The following is an 18,765-nucleotide window of genomic DNA, read 5'->3' on the forward strand; positions in this document are numbered from 1 at the left end:
TGGCCAATTTGTAAATATCATCGTCTGTACAATCTGCAGAATTCATCTTGGACTTAGTAGAAAGTAACTGCTCTGAAAAACAAATGAAATCCCTACAGGTAATTATTATTTCTCTCCATTTAGTAATAATTTCAAATACTTCAAAATGAGGGACAATTGAACTGTTACCACTGAAAAATGGCCAAAGAATACACGTGATTTCAATTGAGCAAGTGAAAATAACACATAATTCAAAAATTGTATTGCATTTGGTATCTTGGACCTTGAGCACTGTTCATGCCAAAGCGGTCCCTGATCATTGGGTGAGCACTGTATAAAATGCCTTTTTCAGTACATGGGCTGCAGATTGAATCACATCATTGGACAGATGGCAGTCATATGAGCAGAAAATGATCTGAAAGTCTGCCAAGAATGTGGTCAGAATTGAGTGGGTTAATCTAGGACAAGCAGAGAGGTGTACGCAGCCTGGTCGGATGCTTATCAGTAATTGGATTTCAAAGCTCTAATTTGACGCAATGTGAAACGGTGTCAGCCAATGTAGGTTGGATGTAGCTCCAAGCAGTAAATGTGGCTCAGGAATGTGTGTATTGCAAGTGAGGAAATAGTTCATCACTAGCTTTTTAATGACATCACATATAGTCTTGTCTCAATGCTTATTGATATTTTCTTCATCTGATATGTGGCATAATATGCAAATCTCTACAAAATGTCCATATACCATTATCTTGACCAAATTATGTTGACAGTTATGAAAAAAAAAATCAACATCAAAGCCATGGATGGTAATGGGTAGCTTTGCGTGTTCCACATGTTGTAAAGTATGATTGTTTTCAAATATTAAGAAAGAAATGCCACTTATCTTTATCAGTTTCTAAATCTTGACTTTTCATCAGATTTTCTTGCAGTTACTGTATATGGTGTTATTTTCACGTACAGATATTTTCATGAATGAGGAGGTCACTGACATTTTCGTGAGATGCAGTTTTCGCGAATTGACACAGAGGCCTTCATATGTGCACTATTACCTTAGCATGTAGTGACATTTTTGCGTGCTGTTAAATTCATGGTCCAATTGTAATTCGCGAAACTCGTGAAAATTAAACCCTTGCAAAAATAACAGCTTATACAGTATGTCACCAGAATAGTTTTAAAAATGACATTGGCTTTTCTTTGGAAAAAAAAAAGAGGGAATGTATCGTGTTGAGTCTTTAACGCTCCCTAAATTGCATCATGATCAGAATCCAAACATTTTCTGGCAGGTTGCGTGTTTACAAGGCCTGTCTGCGATAGTTATGTGGGATGCAGTGGTACGTGTGTCAATGTGGAGCCATTATAAAACCACTTACATCAGGCTATACTTTTGCTATTAGTCACATAAAAGAAGTCATGATGATATATGACACAAACTGATTTCTTTCTTGCTGTCTGTCATGGATGAAGGATTGTGAATTCAGTGACAGTGAAGAATCACTTTAAAGGTCCTGCTTATCTTTGGGAGCAGGGATTTAAAAAAATGTTCAGGATATCACTTTTGATGCATATGTGTAGGTTAGTTGTATCACGAAACATCCTACTGTATATTTTTTTTTTGCAATAAAGCCTAAAATATGAGGAGATGTCACTATTTTTCTCATTAAACCCTAACTGTAGACGGTTTACTCTAGAAACATTTTCATTATAACTATTGCTCACATTTTGTGTTTAACAATACTTAATATCGATTATACTGGTTCAACCTTTTACATTGGTTGTGTCCATCCTTAACTCACATTTTAGAACTATTTGAAGCACTAATGCTGAGTTTTTGTTTCATCCACAAATTTTAAATTATGCCTTTAAAGCTACCTTCATTACCATCTCTTTTAGTGATGAAAAAGTAAATATTTGAAGACATCCAGTTATACAGCAGGAGACAGTGACAATTGTGTACCAAGTCTGCATTTCAAACTATGAGTTTCACAGAAAAACGGCTATTAATAAACTGAATGAGGTCAGTTTTGCCTATAATTCCTCTTGACACACATACAAACAACCCCAGCTTTATAAATTTGTCTTTCAGCTTTTGATGACGCGGTTATCGTTCTGACCCCCAGTGCTTTTCTTTTCCCGGGAAGGCTTAAGTACATGACAGTTTTTAAAGCCATCAACTCCATCTTGGCAGATCTTCCAGTTGATTGCCAGACCAGTTTTCCACCGGTGATGGAGGGCCCCTCCGCCCATGGGACACTCCAGGCTTGGGAGTACGGTGGTATGCCCTCCGCTATTCCAGGCATTCCTTGCTGACACGACCTGGTCTCAGTGACAGGCGGAACAAGTTCGTATACGGTTCATTGTGTGCACATGGCGGCTAGGTGCTGGTATGGCCAATTAAAACACACACAGCGTTCTTCCCTACTCTGTGCAGCAAACAATATCACCCAAGAGGGTTTTACTCATGGAATGTTTCTACATGAAACTTTCATCTCTAAATTTACTGCAGATTGACTGAAGAAAAGAGTGTAGGCTATATTATATATTTTATTCAAATTTTCTTCTCCCTTGTTATATATTTGTCCACCTTTCATTATCCAAGACTATGTCAGCATCTCTTGGTATGAATCTTGTTTTCTCTTTGCTATTGTTTTATTCTCTTTTATTCTCTTGTCTTCTCCAGTCTCATATTATTCCATTCTATTTCTTGTCTCCCTTCTCCTAGGCCCCTCTTTCATTCTCTCTCTGTGCTTTCCATTCTCTTCCCGTCTTCATCTATCTCTCGATCTCTCTCTCTGTTGTACTCCCCTCTGATACTAATTTTCTGTGTTCCTGAGTGCTGCTCATCTCGAAGACTCAAATTATGTGATTTGACTTGTGGGCAGTGACCTTGTGGATTCACAAGACCGGAGTAGGCGGGGATTGTGAAGGGTGCTCAGAGAGAGGGGTGCTCATTATACCGGTATAAGTCAGGTTAAGCCATTCCATCTGGACTGCTTTTCTCTTGCTGGACATGCTTACATGAGGATGGTGGACAGGTGCTTGGTATTGCTTCTTCAGGCTCCCGTCTAGTAGGATTCTATTTCACCTGCCATCTTTGTGGGATTGTGAGGGGTGCGGGATACCGGGGGTTAATACCGGTGGAGATATTTGAGGAGGAAAGGGAGGATCAGGCACTGGGTTTGATAACACCTGGATTGGATCGTTGGGAGTGAGTGATACCAATGCTAACTCAGCCAGTGCTTGGAGACCTGTGCCAGAGAGTAAGCTATGTTTATTTGATGATGTATTTACATTACCTGCTGAAAGTAGGTCTCTTCTATCAGTATCTATACCTGCATGGTCTGATATACATGTATCAAGTTTGTGTAGCTTCAAAAACGGTTGATTGGCATGGTAGCAATGCATTTGTGAACATTATGATGCATGTAATATAATCCTTTGTAGACCTTACAGCTGTCTATACAAGTAGCTTGATTCTGTGATTTACTCCTGTAGGCAGTTTGGAGATTATTGCATCAACTACATGTACACTGTGTATGCTGTGCGAAAACAATTTTTGATTATCAATACTTTTGATTACTGTTTCTCATTAGTCTATTCAAGTTTAAATGTTACCTGCTGAGACTTCTTTTGAAATAACTATGCCAGTTCCTGAGAGATCTAGTATTTGAGCCAAAATAATAAGTTCCGACATCCCAACCACATTATACTGTACATCCCGTACAAATTTTCAAAGCTTGTGATTGTTTAATTGCTGTGGTATTTTGAAGTCACCATATTATTTGTACATAAAACATTTATTTTCCATGAGATAGCTTAGAATCATAAAAATGTCAAACATCACAACTGGAAATTCAATATTCTTTGACTCTAATAGGTTTCTGCAGTTATTGGGCACTTTTATGTTATGATTTGCCTCTTAAGGACAGGCTTTGTGGTTATTCAACTGAAATGTTAAGGTAAGGTTGTTGCCCCAGTTCCAAGATGATATTTTGATAATTATGGTATAGCAATGTGCATAATTCATTAATTCATTCATTTATTTGTTTCCTTATCCAAATAATACAAAACAATTGCAAAATAGGATAATCCATTTGTACAAGAAGGTGACGTGTCATGAAACCCTCATACAAATTCAAACAATAATATAAAATGCCTAATACTGTGCTAAAGGCATTTATTAGCAGGAGAATTAAACTGTCTACCACATGGATAAAGACTCTGTAGTAGTCACCACATAATATAATACAATCCTTTGATTTAATAAGTAATTATGAAAAACACTGAAAAAGTTCAGTTTTGTTGAACATTACATTTCACTGTCATCTCTTCTATATCAGTTTGGATGCTGTTGTCTTTAATCATATTAAGTGATTGAAGATTATTAAGTATTTACAGGTTGATTGGTTAACCAAGACACAGCACAATAGACACAAAAACACAAGATCAAAATAAGAGAAAAGGAACTGTTTACAAAAGAGCAACTTTAAAAAAATGCTTCTGCTGCCACAAGTACTATGACTTTAATGTCAGCAACAGTTTACATCACTGAAAGGTACAACATCCTTAAATTAAGATGTGTTCCTAGCTGTTCCATCTTGCACAAATATTTCTGGACATTTCTGGGTTACCTCGTGAAAACTTTGGCTACTAAAATAGTCCCCGCCTGCCTGTGTGTTTAACATACATACTGTGTAGACACACAATCCCGAGGTGGGGCCTATGACAGCCTGGCTGTCAGGGGAGATTGTAGACATAATTGAGCGAGGTAGAACAGGAGTGCCCCACTGTTGTCACTGCTACTTCATGTCTTAAAGGTCCTGTTTACTTTTGGCAGCAGTGATTGAAAAAATGTTCAAGACATCACATTTAATGCATACGTGTAGGTCTGTTGTACCACAAAACATCCTACTATATATATATTTTTTTGCAATAAGGCCTAAAATATAATGAGTTATCATTATTTTTGGCAATAAGATATAACTGTAGATGGTTTAGTCTGGAAACATTTTTTTTATAACTATTGTTCACATTTTGTATATTTAACAATACTTAGCATCAATTTAGATGATTCAATTTTTTTTTACAGTGGTTGTTCTATTCCTAACTCATATTTTAGAACTATTTTAAAGCATTAATGCTGGGTTTTTGTTTCATCTGCAAATGGTAAACTATGCCTTTAAAGGTACCCGCAATTTCTGACCATCCATCCGAGTGTAAACACAACATTTCATTTCACTCCCCCCCCCCCCCATCTTTGCTTCTTATGTTTAACCTTGTCATCTTACTGGACACATTGGTAGATTGGCTCTTTTTAAGATGGAACAGTTAATCAGGTCTATTTAGCTGATTATTATTATAAACTGGTGAATAATTATAAATTGGATATAAAATGCTTTGCACTTAAATGTATACCGTAAAACGGGGTGAATAGGGACAAATTTAAAGTTCTTATGATTGTATTTTTTTTTCATGCAGCCCAGAGACTCAATCTTATGTGGGGATTTTATGTCCACCTAAAATACCTTTAATTTGGTATTGTGAAAGAAAATAAATATTTGGGGGAAAAGTATGTTTTTTGATAAAATGATGCTGTCCCTATTGACCCCAAATTTGGGGTCAACAGGGACAACACTAATTTTGATCCAAAAAAAGCTGTTTGGAGGCATTTTTTTTTAATATCCATCCAATGAATTGGATTAAGGGAACAACTACAGAGTTTAAAAATGATATACAAACATTTAAGAGCAATCTATTCCATTGTTAAATCAATCTTTAAAAAAAATTTCAACAGCCCAACAAAATGAGCTGATATAAAAAAATACGACCAATCAGGTCAAAGGTTAAGATTGAAAAGTAAGTCAAATCTTTACTAATCCATTGAATTGCACTCAAATATTAACTCACTTCTTCTTCAAGTGGCAAATCATGATGTACAATCTTATTCATACACTCTAAATTCAGTGTAACTTGACTCTTATGATGTCGGGGGCATTTTGGGAGTTCTTACAGCAATTATAAGCTGGCACCTATAGTATGGGTCTGACCCAAACAGATGTGTTATTGGCATTAAAACATGCAGAAGGCAGAGAAAAGGGTCATGAAATACAAGTGGAAAAGTCCTAGCCTGTCTTAGGCAGTGAAAAAAATTCCCAAGAGGGTGGGTGGGGCAGGGGTTCCCAGACCCTTCCTCCCCAAGTTAGGGTTAAGACAGCAAAGTTCACTCTCATCTATGTATACAAAAGTGAAGCCACATATCCAAAGATCTTATTGCTCTCTTGTCAAGAGATTTAGAATGAAAATTCACACTTTTGGAAATAGCCGGACACAACAAACATTTCAGAGTAATTTATGACATTATAATAGTTAATCATACAGAAAATTTAAAGGGCCAATCAAACGACACCATGGTGTCCCTATTCACCCCAGTCTAACTGATTTTTTGCTCAAGAGAAGAAAAAATGTGCTGTCACAAATTCCTGTTGAAATAATCATTTCAAATTTAAAGGTGTGTTGTAGGACCTAAAAGGCTAGATTCATGAACCTTTTTTAGCAAATTTCATTAATCAATGGCCACAGGAGCAGAAAAGTTTTGACCGCCCTGATTTTTTTTGTGATTTTTTGAAAACTTTTTATTTGGACCTCCAGTACCCTTTAAAAATTTTTTTCACATCAGGAGGACCACTTTCTGGACACTGTTGGATAGTCCTTCCATCCTGTGATAAAAATAAGAGAAAAAGTTCAAGCAAATTTGAAACATGCACATTCAAAAAACTTTTCTCGGTTTTGTCCCTATTCACCTCGCCGTCCCTTTTCACCCCGTTTTACGGTAGCAGTTAAATTATGAAACACCCAGCTGTTCGCCAGTAACCTGTTATGTAACTAAGATGCCAAAAGAAGATCTGTGCTTATAAAAGGAAGTAAACATTAGCAACTTACTTTTTCCAAGATGAAAGGACCGGTATTTTGCTGTTGTGATGTTTTGTTGAATACCTTTTATTGAAAATTTTGTTTTAACTCTTTATGTGCCACGTTCGCACGTCCGACTCAATCGACAGCATGCCAACTTCGCATATTCTGCTCAACAAACAAAGCCGCCAAAACCGATAGATAAATCGCTAATCCCGCGGTACAATCAAAGTGTTTCTTGCGCTTTTGTTCCTCTCACATACGGCTTGCATTATATGTGGTGATTGACTATCAAGCGGTGTTCCAAACTAAATTTGCGTGTACATTCTAAGTTTTTGTCACTATTTTATGTGCAATAGTCATGCCTTTACGGTTATGTAGCAACTGGTAATTCAAAAGAAAGATTGAAAATAGAATTGTCATACATTGTATATGGAAGCAAAGTTTGGCATTCCTCATTAACTTTGTTACTAGTATGTCCAGCTTAACATAAATTTGAAGAAGTTATACAAATTGGAAAAACAGATTTCTTTCTCAAAGCGTGACTGCCTTCGTGTTTCAGAATAACGTGGCACACAGGGGGTTTCCACCATGGCACATAAAGAGTTAATAGGGGAAGTTTGGGTGGGTCCTAACCCATCTGCCACATTATCTACTCGAACAAGATGCAAAACTAATTGGTCCCTTTCTAAAACAATAAGCAATCATTATCTGATGCACTGTAATAACATGATATTCATTCATTTGTTTTTTTGCTAGCTTAATACAAAAAATAACTGAAGACTCTAACAGAAATGATAGCATTTTAGTTGTCTTGGCAATTTTTTTGTTTATCTATTTTTTCTATGTTAAAGCAAATGCAATATCCAGGATGTAAAACTTTATAATACCTTTGAAAATATGTATGTAGTTGCTTTTCTGTAACAAAGTGATGTCAGTCAACATGCCAGCTTTTTTATTTATTATCTATGGCATAATTGTTGTATGATATTCATCTTGACAGTCTACTAGCTTGTTATACGGCTGAAAATGAATGTTCATTGTACACAAGATTATGTGTAAATCAATCATATTTTACACTGTAAGTTTTCAAAGCAAGATAGTTCCAAGATCGTGATATTTATTGCATCATCAGAATATATACATGTCTAGTATGTACTGCTTATCATTAGCAATTCTTACAAGTGCTAGAAATACACTTACCAAATTACCTTCTTAAGATGTGTGTGCTTTGAGTATCAATCTGCACAGAAAGGTTTAAATATTGATATTGTATTGATCCAAGAAAATTCAGTGTTGCTTATCAAGCTATATTTCTGCAGTTCTGCTTTATAATATTTCATAAAGTCTATCAATTGTTTGTTTTTCGTAGGAGTGTTAGTGGTTTTTTTTTTTCAATCTATTGGACCTTTATTTCTTGTTGTATAGTACTCACTTTCCTCTCCATACTTTGTGATGACTGGATGTAATTATACAATAGACTACAGAAGCCTTTAATTGTTCTGCCATTGAGTTTTGTAATGAACAAGGTCATTTGTCATAGGGTAAAAACACAGCTCACAGCCAGACATTAAAATGCCATACAGGGGAGCTAGGGTTCCACTGGATTGGGAAAGGGGGAAGAGTTGAGTGGTATCCTGCAGTAAGAGTTTAGTTTACTACCCTAATGTCAATTTAGAAAATGGAAGATGGTATAGAAGCAAACTTCATTAGCACTTCACTCAATTAAATGCTCTTTGGTATTTCAATGGCTTTGATGTCATGCATTAAAGCATCTGTACAGACATAAAGTTGTCAGCTTTTCAGGAATTGCACCAAATACTCAATAATGTTCTCTCCTTGTACCTTGTATTGACTGTACAGTGTGTTTTTTTTTTTCAGCTCAGTTCAGTTTCATCCATTTATTTGTTTATTTATTGCTAACTTGTAAAATTAGTTTCAGTTCATTCAAGTAAGTCTTTGAATTATTGCATTAACCATAGATTATGATCAGCCCAGGAATTTGAATATTTCTTGCTTTCAGAAATTTGTAGTCAACTTAGTTTTCCAATAGGTTGCTGTCATCATTGTAGCCCTCTCAAACTTTTATCTCCCTATTTTTTTTGTATAAGGTTATAGTATAAAGAACAAATCCATCTGAATGTCAGCCAATGAAAAAAACTCCATTCAGTAGGCACTGCACTGTATGTAAAATGCATTGTATGGGGCTACATAGGCTTCAGACGAAGCCTGGGCTCGTAGTGACGCAAAGGGGCAGTTCACTGGGGTCAAATATGGCATTGGAACAGCTTATCTCAAGATGATTCCTATATCTCCCCCATTCATCATCATCTTGAGTTTGAGGTGTCAGAAATTAGCCCAGGGACTTCACAGCTACACTGTTTATAGATCACAAGTATTACAGCCTTATGTCTTCTTTAGATGTGAACCTGTCATGAGAAATGTGAAGGATTTTTCTTTTCAACCTAGTCTCTGTCAATCAGCCCTCTGTATCTTAAGTGCTCAGAGAGATATGAATTGAAATGTTTACAAATAAAGACTGGAATGGAAGTCTAGTTTTGCTGAAGAAAGATCGCGGGGTGGGGGGGGGGTTCAGGCTCGGAAATATGAACAGTTTATTGCATGTCACATGAATTGTAAAATTATGAGGTGTGAAAGATACTCATGCATCATTGCCATCATTGATGCATCCAGTTGTGGAGGAATTTTGCCACAAAATTTATCATCTGCCAATCATTAAATTGGCAATGCTAAAATCCACTATATATTTCACACTGGAAAATGATTACATAGAACTGATTAAATTCATTATATGTGCACATAATCAGAAATCAATTAACAAAATTTTGCCAATTTCAATATGAAGCAGGAAGTTTAGTCTTCTAGAATTTATTGCCAACTTGAGATTCAGTTATAACTCAAGTAATTGTGAGATTTTTGAAAATTCTGCAATGGAAACAAATGATTGTATAGAAGTATCTAAGGGCTCCTATGAGAGAAAAAATCCAATCTACCTTCAAAAACATTGACATTGAGCAGTAAAGAATAGTAAAGAGGTTTCTTGTGCAACAGCAAATTTTCTTTGAGGTTTTGAGCAATACTACCATTGCACAAGACATAGGTAATCTAAGATCAAGATTTGTACTTTATTTGCAATTTTATCAAAAAGCATGCCATTCTTTTCTTGTTGTTTCCTTCCAGTAGAGATACATTGATCATGAAGTTGCATCCACTTTTAGAGTTTATTGCCTTAACCGTAGTTTGTGTGAAAACTGATCAGATACAACTTTGTAAATGTATTAGTGAAAAATCTGTTTGCATCTTATATGCAAAATTAGGTATTCCAAATATGCAACAATACTGTAGTTATAACTATTAATACTGTCTTTTTATGTCTTGTTTTCTTTCTTTAAGCACCAAAGCAAGCAATAAGTCCTCCGGTCCTGCCAAGACAACAGAACGGCACAAGATTCGCCATGGCGACAGTGGAGTCTACTCCATGGAGATGGATGATGATACATCAGTAGGAGACGAGAAACAGAAAGATAACAAGATGAAAGGTATCAACCATTGGAGTCTTCTCTTGCTCTTTGAAGGGATGGTATAGTTTTTGGTTAAGATGGGGTTTTAGATTTCCAACTTTTTTGTGAGGTAATGGGAAACCTCTTATAAGATATAAAAGAGCACACAATTCGGTGGATTCCAAATACGGTGCGCCACCTATCGGTTGTAGCGGACAGGCCGATTTTCAACTTTGGGGTCGCACGCTATGCAGCTAGAGCTACGCTGCAGTGCAGCAGACAGTAGCTGCATGCGCAATGCACTGTTTGCTGTACAATACTGGCGATCGGTATATGCGGTAGAGGTACGCGTTACGGTCGCCACGAAGCACAGCGGACTTAAAAACATGGCAGATCCCCAAGACCTAGCTGTCTTCCGGCGAATGCGAGTCGGCGAACTGAAGAAATACCTGAATGATCGTGGCATACCTCCCGTGCAGTCAGGGGCCTGTCTTATCAAGACTTGTGATAGAAATCAATCACAAGTTTTTTGAGGGCTTCAATGCAAGTTGCGATTGATTTGGGGACTTGTGATTGATTTGAAGGCTTTATAAGACGGGGCCCAGGAGAGGCGGGCCAAGCCAGACCAGAAGGCCAAGAAGCACAAGGAGGCTTTGGCAGCCCTGGTTGAGTCTGTTTAGAACAGCAGGTAAGTAACAATTTGGCATGTGAGATGCCTTTTTTTTCCAACCAGCTTTGGTGTCTTTTGCCAAAGAAATAAGTCAAAAGCCAAGCCTGCATTTTGGAGTGTACATACGTCACATCGAACATGCAACACGGAAAAGCCAGTTTGCTGCTAATACCATACCGTATCGATCTATCTCTCGATCTCGCAATTGATATCCAGCCGGCCCAGCCCGGACGCCCACCCACCCGGCGCGGCCGGCTAGCTGAGCTGAGCTGCTGCATGTGCATATAATGCAAGTAATTTTGATGTCGACTTTTTCCCATAAGGCATTGCAGATTTCGGCCTGTCCGCTACAACCGATAGGCGGCGCACCGTATAAATTATGGAATCCACCGAATTCTAAGAGGAATTCCAATTTTATTTTATGAAAATTGGTTATGAAATGGCTGAGACATCCAGAAACAAAGAAGTCTGAATTAAAGTCAGGACCCACCTTTTATGGGGACTATTTTGTTTTACTTTCTTTTTTTGATATCTCAGCCATTCCAAAACCAATTTTCATCAAATAAACTTTGAATTCCTCTTAGGTGTGCTCTGTCATATTTCATAAGTGGTTTGTAATCATCTCACAAAATTTAAATCTGAATCCTATCTCAACCAAAACTACACTATCCCTTTAAGGCTGTGTATAATTTGTCAATCATTAATGCAAACACAGAGAAAGGAAGCCATTTTCCATGTGAAATTCTTAAGTAATTTTAGATTCCTGTTGGGCACAAGGCAGAAAAGCATTATTTTTAAAAGAATCATAATCTAGTTGCCAAACAAATGTATAGTGGGACCCTTGTTATGCTGAAGAAGTTGATATATGGGTAGGCAGTAAACCATTTAACAGTTGTTGTTGTTGTTTTCTTCTCTTCATTTTTTTTTTTGGAGGGGGTCTGGTTTAGGTCAAGTAACTCCTGGGTTGCTTTTTACTATTTGCAGTTAGAGAACAGACCTTTTTTTTTTGTGGTAAATTTTCCTTTGATGGCGTTTTTGGAATATTGCACAATAAACTTGTTATACAGGAGATAGGCCAGGAGACTACCATATGTCTCAATGGCATTGGGACAAATTCAGATTTATGACTTTCACAAACATAAGCACAAGTAAAAAATCATATAACCCTTGGTTTAAGAAAGTACACTGACCTTGGTTGAATTCATTTTCTTTATACAATAAAATATCATTGATTTTCATTACACAAGTGCAATATGTCACATTAGAGGAGAAAGCAAAGTCATAGCTTCAAAGAAAGCCTAGATGGATGGGAGAGCTTTAGCTGTGATCCTGTCAATACATCTGAGATGGAATGCTGGAGGATATTGTTCCTGTAGATTTGGCAATGCAAGAAATGAAGAAATCAATTTGTACCATGACCTGTATCTGAGAGTAGGCAGCATGTCCCATCAGCCACCATAGAGGGCACACTGTTGTTTGGGGTTTGGAATGCAGTCACTGTGCACTGTCCTGCAGTGATGGTACCAGCTGGATATAAGACACACCCAAATAAAAACAGAGCAAGCCAGCAGCGTTTCTTTGTTTATCTTCACCAACTGCAGAGAAAATTGATCTGCTGTGCTCAGTGTTTTCTCTTTTACCATCTTGGCTGATAGGGCACATTAGAAAATTTAAGAGTCCAACAAGGTTAGTTTGTTAGGGGGTATGTAGTGTATGCATATGGAAGCAAATGAAAGAGAAAGATAGACGTATGACTTTTCTTATAAATGTATTTGCTGTCTGTGTCCACAATAGTAGGTATTGAATTATAAGTCATGAATTATATTGATGATAACAAACACTGCAGAGTATAATAATTCAACCTAACAAGACAATTTGTCCAGATCAGCAAAATTACAGGCACACTGATATAAGCAGGTTAAGTTTAAGTGTATTCTATGGAGATTGACAAAATGTTTGCTTAAGGGAGCATCAATCTGAGAATGTAGGATACTGTAAATCAACCTTTGCTGAAGGCTTCTGGGTAAAATGTTTGCGAGGTTCCTGCCCTTGTGCTGTGCATGTAATATGGTCTGTATAAATACTGGTCAGTGATTGGTCGTAGTGCAGTCAGGTGACTAACGGATTGAAATTATTATATTACAAACAGTGATGTAATATAATTCCAATATTTGACCGCCTGCCAATGGGACAAGAATGAAAGGATGTGTGTTTATGTTGACCATAAAATATATATAATTATAGCAAATATTGCCCTGTGTATCCGTGTAATATAACTCTTGACAGTTCCTTGAGGGTTATATTTTCCCCTGAAGACACTATTTTCCCTCGGTGTTACGCTTTCCAGGAACAGATATTCTTTTGGGGAAAATATAACTCCTACAAGGATGTCAAGTTTCATTTTAAAACTGCTAAATGGTCAATATTTGTAATGTTTTATATTCTTGTGTTTTTGTTGGGTTTTTATTGCTTGAAATAGAGAGGAAGTCAACCAAGGAGCTCTCCCAGACGCCTGCCTCGTTTCTCTCTCAGATCAGAGATGTCATGATCAAGGAGGGAAACGAGGTTCGCTTCATGTGTCACATCTCTGGTGACCCCAAGCCACAGGTCAGTCAACTTTCCTTGCCGCCTTCCTAGTTTTACATCACATCAGGATAGAATGCATGTTGTCTTTTTATGCAAAAGGGATGGAACAGGCAATCTAATTATGACTGATAGAAGTTTTTTACTTAGTACGAAGCATACAATTTCTTTGTTAAAAGTAAGTGTTGTTTTTTAGCAAAGCATTTTAACATCATATTTATACAATATTCAATGCGTATCTATTAAGCATGTGTTTGTTACTTCTTTTCATAAAGAAATCAAGCGCCAGTGTGTTATACTGCCCTCTTACGGGCAGTGTTTGAGAAGAATGTTATATTGTTGCTGTACAACCTTCGCCCTTTTTCCGGCTGGCAGTTTGTGTTGCGTGAACATAATAAAGATTGCTTAAACCGGAACTATTGTAACTAGTTGTCCATCTCCGAACAATGTTCATTTAATGGCGAAGGGTAACTCAAGGCAATCCAGATGTAGATGACTGTTTTATAATGGCATATCTAGATGTTACAAATGTAGTAGTGACTGTTGATTCTAATGTTTGCCACACGTAATCATAGTGTCATGGTATTTAGAAAAGGGCACCCTCAGGCATTTCAGGACCGGGGATGGGGTTAAGCTTCAACTTACAGTGCACACATGCAGAATGCAGAATGTAAATTGGTGCACAGCTTTGCCCTTGCTTCCTTCCCATCATCCCTTGGGCATACTTCCTGTCTTTCTCTGTCCCAGATGTTCTGATCAGCTGACATACATTTAGATCTCCCTGACTCTCCTCTGTTGACCTTCTATCTTCTATCACCTCAATCTGGGCCAGGAGGAGCTAAATTTGCATTCCTTGAGATGACTCAGAGTACTGATATACCAACACTGGCTTGGATCACAATAAACACAAACCTATAACTCATTGGGTAATAGAAAACACATCCAAGAAGATAATGTTGGCCTGGTCATAAAAAACTTTTCCAAACCAGTGCAGATGATTGAGTTAGGGACTACTCACCCAGTGATAAGAAAAGATATGCCTATTTGGTAAGAATGCTTTTAAGGTTTTTGAGATAATGTTAGGAACCAACTCTTTTCATAATATAATAGTATGTTATCTAGTCTTGTTCAAGTCTTTTTGGACAGTACTGACACACACATTTCCATCTCAAACAGCAGAAACATCTAGTTTGAGAGATGATGATTTACTCTTTACCCAGTAATTTACATCAGTCATACTGATCGTCATAGATTTTCTAGTGGCATGTTGGGGTGTTTAAAAATTCATTGAAATAAAATGTTACATGTATATGAAGAATTCATCACTGCACAACTCATAGTTACATAAACAAATTGTATATTACTTTGTGACACATTGGAACAATGAGACTTTTGAATGGAGCTAATTTCTTTTCTCTTTCTCTTAACCCATTGAGGACGAATCCCGAGTATACTCAGGCAAGTGTCTATGGGAAATGTGTGTTGTAGCAAAATCAGCCCATCCTCAACGGGTTAATGCTTTGGTGTGGGAAGAGGCTGCAATTATTTTTCACTTTCGCTAATTGTCTTGGCTGAGAATTTTCTCAACACTTACAGTGACTGATGGGAATGGTAATGCAGCACTTTTGCCAAAGTGGAAGAGATGTAATTGTGCATTGTGAAAATGCTGTTTCATATCATTAGCAAACTGCAGAATATGAACTATTTGGAAATTAGAAGAGTATCTCTCAAAAAAGCCCTGAGTTGATAATCTTATATCACATTCTAAATGCAGTTCAGACCATGCTGTGATACACTTGTCATATTCCAGCATCTGCCTCTTTAAAGGGTGTGTACAGTTCTGGTTGAGGTGAGAATTTAGCTTTTAACGTTTTGCGAGATATTCAGAAACCAAAGAGCATGCAATTCTAAGGGGGTATCAAAAGTTTATTTGATGAAAATCGGTATTGAAATGGCTGAGATATCCAAAAACAAGGTGAAACAAAGAGATCCTAATAAAAAGCGTGGCCTGTTGCCTTTTATTATTATCACGTTTTTTGATATCTCAGCCATTTGAAAACCAATTTTCATTAAATAAACGTTGAATCCTTCTTAAAATTACATGCTCTTTTATATTTCATAAGAGGTTTCTCATTATCTCACTTAGGAATGTTCAAAACATGAATCCCCACCTCAACCAGTACTGTACAGTCCCTTTAATCATAGTTGTGTGCCATGCTGACCTACTCCTTCAACCACATCTGGCCGTCAGGATCTGCCTGTTTTTGAAAATCACATTTCCGATGACCTCATCTTCATGACAGTTTGATCTACCAACCTCACCCTCTTCCAGCCCTGCCTTTATTGCTAATTCCACTTTTACTCTCTTCCATATTTGGTCATTCGTCTGTCACGATGAGGCTGAAATTGAGCTTTCAGACGGGAGGAATCTAGCAGTTGCTAGTATACCATGTATCAAATTTGGGAGAAAACTATCTCTATGTGTGAAAATATGGAACATTAATTGGATTAATTAGATGTCATATTTTTGTTTCACTGGATATGATATTTCCACTTTTCTTCAAATACTTTCAATTGCCTTATCATATGATAGAAGTGTGAGGGCACTGTAACAAGTGTTGAGATATTCTATTTACTGAGTGAACATTCATACTGGAATGAATTGATTACCACTCCACAGAGTTTAGTGCTAATCAACCCATTGTGGACAAGCTGATTTTACTATAACATTCATTTCCCATAGACACCTGCCCAAATGTACTCGGGACTAGTCTTCAACAGGTTAAGCTGCACAGATGAGTGCTGCCAGCCTTAAATTCATCCTTCCTACAATATTTGCTCCTTTAATGCATCATTTATCAAGAATCCAGTCCAGTTGACCTTAAAATTCTTTAGTGAATATGTTGTTGTTGTTGATGTTTATCTCTTCATGATATATTAATTTCAATATTGAACAACAATACACAATGTTCACTCAATAAAAAATGCATTGCAAAACCTAGAAAGGAATTGTTATTTTTTGCATAATTGCTGCTCATTTGGGGGCATGTATTTTCATCTTTAACAATATTTCTAGACAGGACTAAAGCATCGAGTCCTTTGGGAATTTTGCTGCAGAAATCATTATCTTGTCATCATTTGATTGGCAACCCTGCCATTCCCCACATATTCTTACATGAGAGAATGACTAAAAGGAAATGGTTAAATTCAGATATGGTGTTGGTGATGTGTATAGTTATACCCCCACCCACACATAGTGTGTATGGGGGCATATAGGAATCATTTTGCCAGGCATGTCCCAAATACAAGTTACACTAAAATTTGTAGTTGGATCAATCAAACTCATGCCAAAGACTGTTGACATCTTTCATCTTCCAATGACAGGTGAAATGGCTGCATAACAACAAGGTGCTGCTCTCCACCCATGACCCCAGAATTCAGGAAGATGGCTATACCACCACCCTCACCATCTACTCTGCCCTCCTCACTGACATGGGAGAATACTCCTGTGAAATCTACAATGGTGTCGGTGAGAAGAAGACCAGCAGTGCCAAGCTGACCGTACAACCAGACAAGAACAAGAAGGCTACGGGACGTCCCCCTGAGTTTGTGGAGTTCTTCAAGGATCAGATGGTCTGTGAGGGGCAAGAGGTTAGCTTTGTGTGCAAGGTGCGCGGCAATCCTCTTCCAAAGGTGATGTGGTTTTACAACCAGCGACCCATTCACGAGAGCGGGGATTTCAAGTTCCACCATGAGAACTTCACCCACAGGTTGCAAATCGTGGAGGTGTTTCCTGAAGATGAAGGTGAATACACCTGCAAGGCTGTCAACTCACTTGGAGAGAAACAGGTCAGTGCTGAACTGTTTGTTGAAGAACAGACCACAACCACCATCAACAAAGGACCGCAGTCCTTCGCCAAACCATCCTTCCTCATCCATGTTGAGGATGCAAAGTGCTGGGAGGGGAACGGGGCAACCTTTGACTGTAAGGTCACAGGTCTTCCGGAGCCTGAGGTCCAGTGGTACCACGATGGCAAGGAGATTGAAGATACCAACCAGGGTCACTACATCATCGACAGGAGCAATGCAGGCAACTGCATGCTGGTTATCCCCCATGCAACAGTAGCGGATGCTGGGGAGTACGCCTGCATAGCAAAAAGCAACCTGGGTACAGCACACAGCCTTGCTGAACTTGTGGTCCTTGAAGGTAAGTGACACCAGAGGTTCATGTGAAGTACCCCAGCAGTTCAGTGTCCTGATTTCAATCAACATATCAATCAACATTGTTTGTTGCCATTCTTATCTTATGAAAGTAATTCTTGTATGAAAATTTGAGGCTTGAAAGCATAAAATGGACAAGACTAGTGTTTCTTTTTTTTTAGCCACATTTGTGTGGTGCAACATGTTTTGCTCACTATGCTAAACCCGTTGAGGACGAGTCCCGAGTATACTTGTGCAAACGTCTATGGGAAATGCGCATTGTAGTAAAATCAAACCATCCTCAACGGGTTAAGGGAGTATACATAGAGAGCTTACAAAGTTTTGAAAATAGTCAGCAGATACTCTGATACTTATTTACTTATCTAATAACAAAGTGTGTTATCAGAGTGTGTTCGATAAGTGTCAAAGAGCATTTTCAAGTCTATCTCTATTTCTTTGCCTACGTGAGTGGTGTTGTGCTATTCAATCGTCCCTGCCTAATATGTTTGCTGCCCTCTATGGTGAAATTACTGAACATGACACACCTAGGATCATTGAGTATACTGTAGTGTACAGGTACTCAGACATTTATTTGCCGAGCTGTTTTCATTGGCATTTACTCATAAATTTTAATTTTACTAACATTTTGCCAGACCTTGTGGAAATGCTCCCTCAGGTAAATTAAAGGTAGAACTAGTAGAGATTAGAGGGATTATAGTCTGTCCTGTCTAATGATAGATAAGCTGTATTTTGAGAGTATTTATGCCAATTGAAATTGGCAAAGAGAGAATACATGTGAATGTGCCTTTTAATGCATGATATGCAGCATAAATTACATTTTAATGCAAAGTTTGTTGGGTGCTTAGAGCTGGTTTAGTTGTTTGTGCACATTAGTTTGATTTGTGGTAA

The 18,765-nt window shown here is 37.7% G+C and overlaps 1 protein-coding gene across 1 annotated transcript in view; it reads left to right on the forward strand.

Moving 5' to 3' along the window:
* LOC139721116 (protein Obscurin-like) overlaps positions 1 to 18,765 on the forward strand; it is a 150,253-nt gene that overhangs the window by 52,969 nt on the left and 78,519 nt on the right. Inside the window, exons 5-7 of the mRNA XM_071632447.1 lie at positions 10,297 to 10,442; positions 13,553 to 13,680; positions 17,041 to 17,863. Of these exons, the coding sequence (XP_071488548.1) occupies positions 10,297 to 10,442; positions 13,553 to 13,680; positions 17,041 to 17,863 (1,097 nt within the window). The remainder of the gene's footprint in view (positions 1 to 10,296; positions 10,443 to 13,552; positions 13,681 to 17,040; positions 17,864 to 18,765) is intronic.

The sequence above is a fragment of the Diadema antillarum genome, unplaced genomic scaffold (genome assembly GCF_040938485.1).
Source record: "Diadema antillarum isolate AM-2024a unplaced genomic scaffold, OU_Dant_1.0 scf00000139, whole genome shotgun sequence".
NCBI lineage: Eukaryota > Metazoa > Echinodermata > Echinoidea > Diadematoida > Diadematidae > Diadema > Diadema antillarum.